The sequence below is a fragment of the Poecilia formosa genome, unplaced genomic scaffold, assembly GCF_000485575.1.
Source record: "Poecilia formosa unplaced genomic scaffold, Poecilia_formosa-5.1.2 Scaffold412, whole genome shotgun sequence".
Lineage (NCBI taxonomy): Eukaryota > Metazoa > Chordata > Actinopteri > Cyprinodontiformes > Poeciliidae > Poecilia > Poecilia formosa.
The window spans coordinates 54,239-56,205 of NW_006800351.1; the positions used below are offsets into that span (position 1 = coordinate 54,239).

The following is a 1,967-nucleotide window of genomic DNA, read 5'->3' on the forward strand; positions in this document are numbered from 1 at the left end:
CGCTCCAAGATGGCCGCCCTAAATCTCGTCAGCAACAATAGGCGAGAGCGGTCCATGAGGCGTCTATGCTTATATTATGTCTATGCTCTGGACTCCCGCGTCACAAATATTTCAGGTTCTCTCCTGCATGTGGCGTTGACTTCCTGTTTGGTGCGTGTGCTCACCGGTGTGATGATGGTGGCGACCCCTACTGGCTGCTTGAGGAGCAGCAGCCTGCGGTCCGCGGCCGGAGACGGAACGATGTCGCCGTAAACTCTGCGAGCTTCCTCTGAAAACCACTGCAGGAAGGAGGCCGAGTACGAGACCTCACCCAGGGCTTCCGGCAGAGGTTTACCCTGAAACACACAGAGAGAAACAGAAACACAGAAATTAAATAATTCTAAAAACACAAACGATCTTTTGATCACTACGGTTTTTGCTTTGACGCTACGCAGCAACACAAACCTCCAACAACTTTCACCGGAATGGGGAGAATCAATTATGAACCTGATAATCAAAATTTACTCACAGACTCAAAGGTGATGAGCCTGGCCAGGTGTCCCTGGTGCAGCAGCAGCAGGTCGGACCACTTCCTCAGCAGGACGCTCCTCTCCTGCAGGGCAGCACCGCTAAACATTAACATCCTAACAAAGATTTAGTTAGGAGATAAATTGGTAAATTTAATATTTAGCTTATAAACTAAATATTTAGGTAGCATACTGAATAATTAGCTTCAAACTGTGACATTTACATTCATGTTTCACATCAAACGTCGGAGCAACAGATTGAGCTAAAATTTAGCATGAAAACATGCTTTTGGTCCATGATGTGAGAGCCGAACCACAAAGTGTTCACCATTAAGCCACGGACCGGACCCACACGGGGTTTCGTGTCGTTATTCGGTCAATCTGCTGCATTTAATCTTAAATGTGTCATTTTTTTAAACGGAGTCCCGAAGAGCAGCCGCCTACCTTGGCTGTGGTGTGCTTCCAGGACTGAAACGCCTCGTAGGCGGCCTCCACCGCCTGCTTGGCCTCTGCGGGCCCGCAGTCCGACACCTGGGTCAGCTCCTGTCCGGTGGCCGGGTCCAGAACCGGGAACACCGAGGCTGCAGAGACCCAGCGGCCGCCCAGGTATCCCTGAGTCCGGAGCAGCGCGGCAGGGACGTCCAAGCTGTAATATCTGCGGAGGGAGGCCTGGAGGACGGGGGACACCTGCCGGAGGAGCCGGCGGCTCCTCAGCGCTCTGACGGCGGACATAGCAGGGAGGAGGATGCCGGTAGAGGAGCAGCTGGGACTGGACGCTGCACAGAGAGGCTGAACCTTCTGCTTCCGGTCTCAGGAAGAAACTACAAATCCCATGTATGCTGGAATCCTCTGCCAAAGAGCCAGACAGAACCCGAAGATGATTTCATCCAGATGGTGGCGCTAGTGAGCTGCTTTAGCGTGCAGTGACGACGCGCTGCCACAGAGATAAACCACTTCATCCCTTGACTTCAGCAGTTTAAACCTGGGTACCCAAAGTGCGGCTCTCGGGCCATTGGCGGACCTTGGAATAAATTCTGAGGCCATGACTGCAGTTTAAGAATGGTGCAAATTTCAGCCTGAAGCAAAGGGAGCTGATGAAGATAAACACTTTATGTACGTTTTTAAGATGAGATATTCCTAAACGGAAAGTGTTCAGTCACACAAAAATATGTATTTTTTATAAGTCATGTTCTTTACGTTGATTTTGATATCATTGAAGTCGGGTCACAAACGTTCAGCAATGTTTTACTCAGCAGACTTGGTCACCTGTTAAACTTTAATTAAAGACAGAAAGGATTTTATAAGAACGTTCTTATTTTTGCTGCTTAGTTTAAACTAAAATGTTTTCTAAATACCAAACAGGGAGACCCCTTGTCACCCCTGCTCTTTATTATAGCACTCGAACCGTTAGCCCAAGCCATTAGACAAAATGAAACAATAAAATGTATAACAATGGGCGGA

General features: G+C 48.8%; 2 protein-coding genes across 2 annotated transcripts in view; one reads left to right on the top strand and one right to left on the bottom strand.

Moving 5' to 3' along the window:
* aldh5a1 (aldehyde dehydrogenase 5 family, member A1 (succinate-semialdehyde dehydrogenase)) overlaps window positions 1–1,553 on the bottom strand; it is an 8,035-nt gene extending 6,482 nt beyond the window's left edge. The window contains exons 1-3 of the mRNA XM_007576609.2: window positions 951–1,553; window positions 509–592; window positions 165–335 (exon numbers count right to left, since the gene is read on the bottom strand). Of these exons, the coding sequence (XP_007576671.1) occupies window positions 165–335; window positions 509–592; window positions 951–1,238 (543 nt within the window). The 5' untranslated portion in view covers window positions 1,239–1,553. The remainder of the gene's footprint in view (window positions 1–164; window positions 336–508; window positions 593–950) is intronic.
* Window positions 1–1,967, top strand: part of LOC103155116 (dyslexia-associated protein KIAA0319 homolog) — a 25,745-nt gene that overhangs the window by 18,798 nt on the left and 4,980 nt on the right. The window lies entirely within an intron of this gene.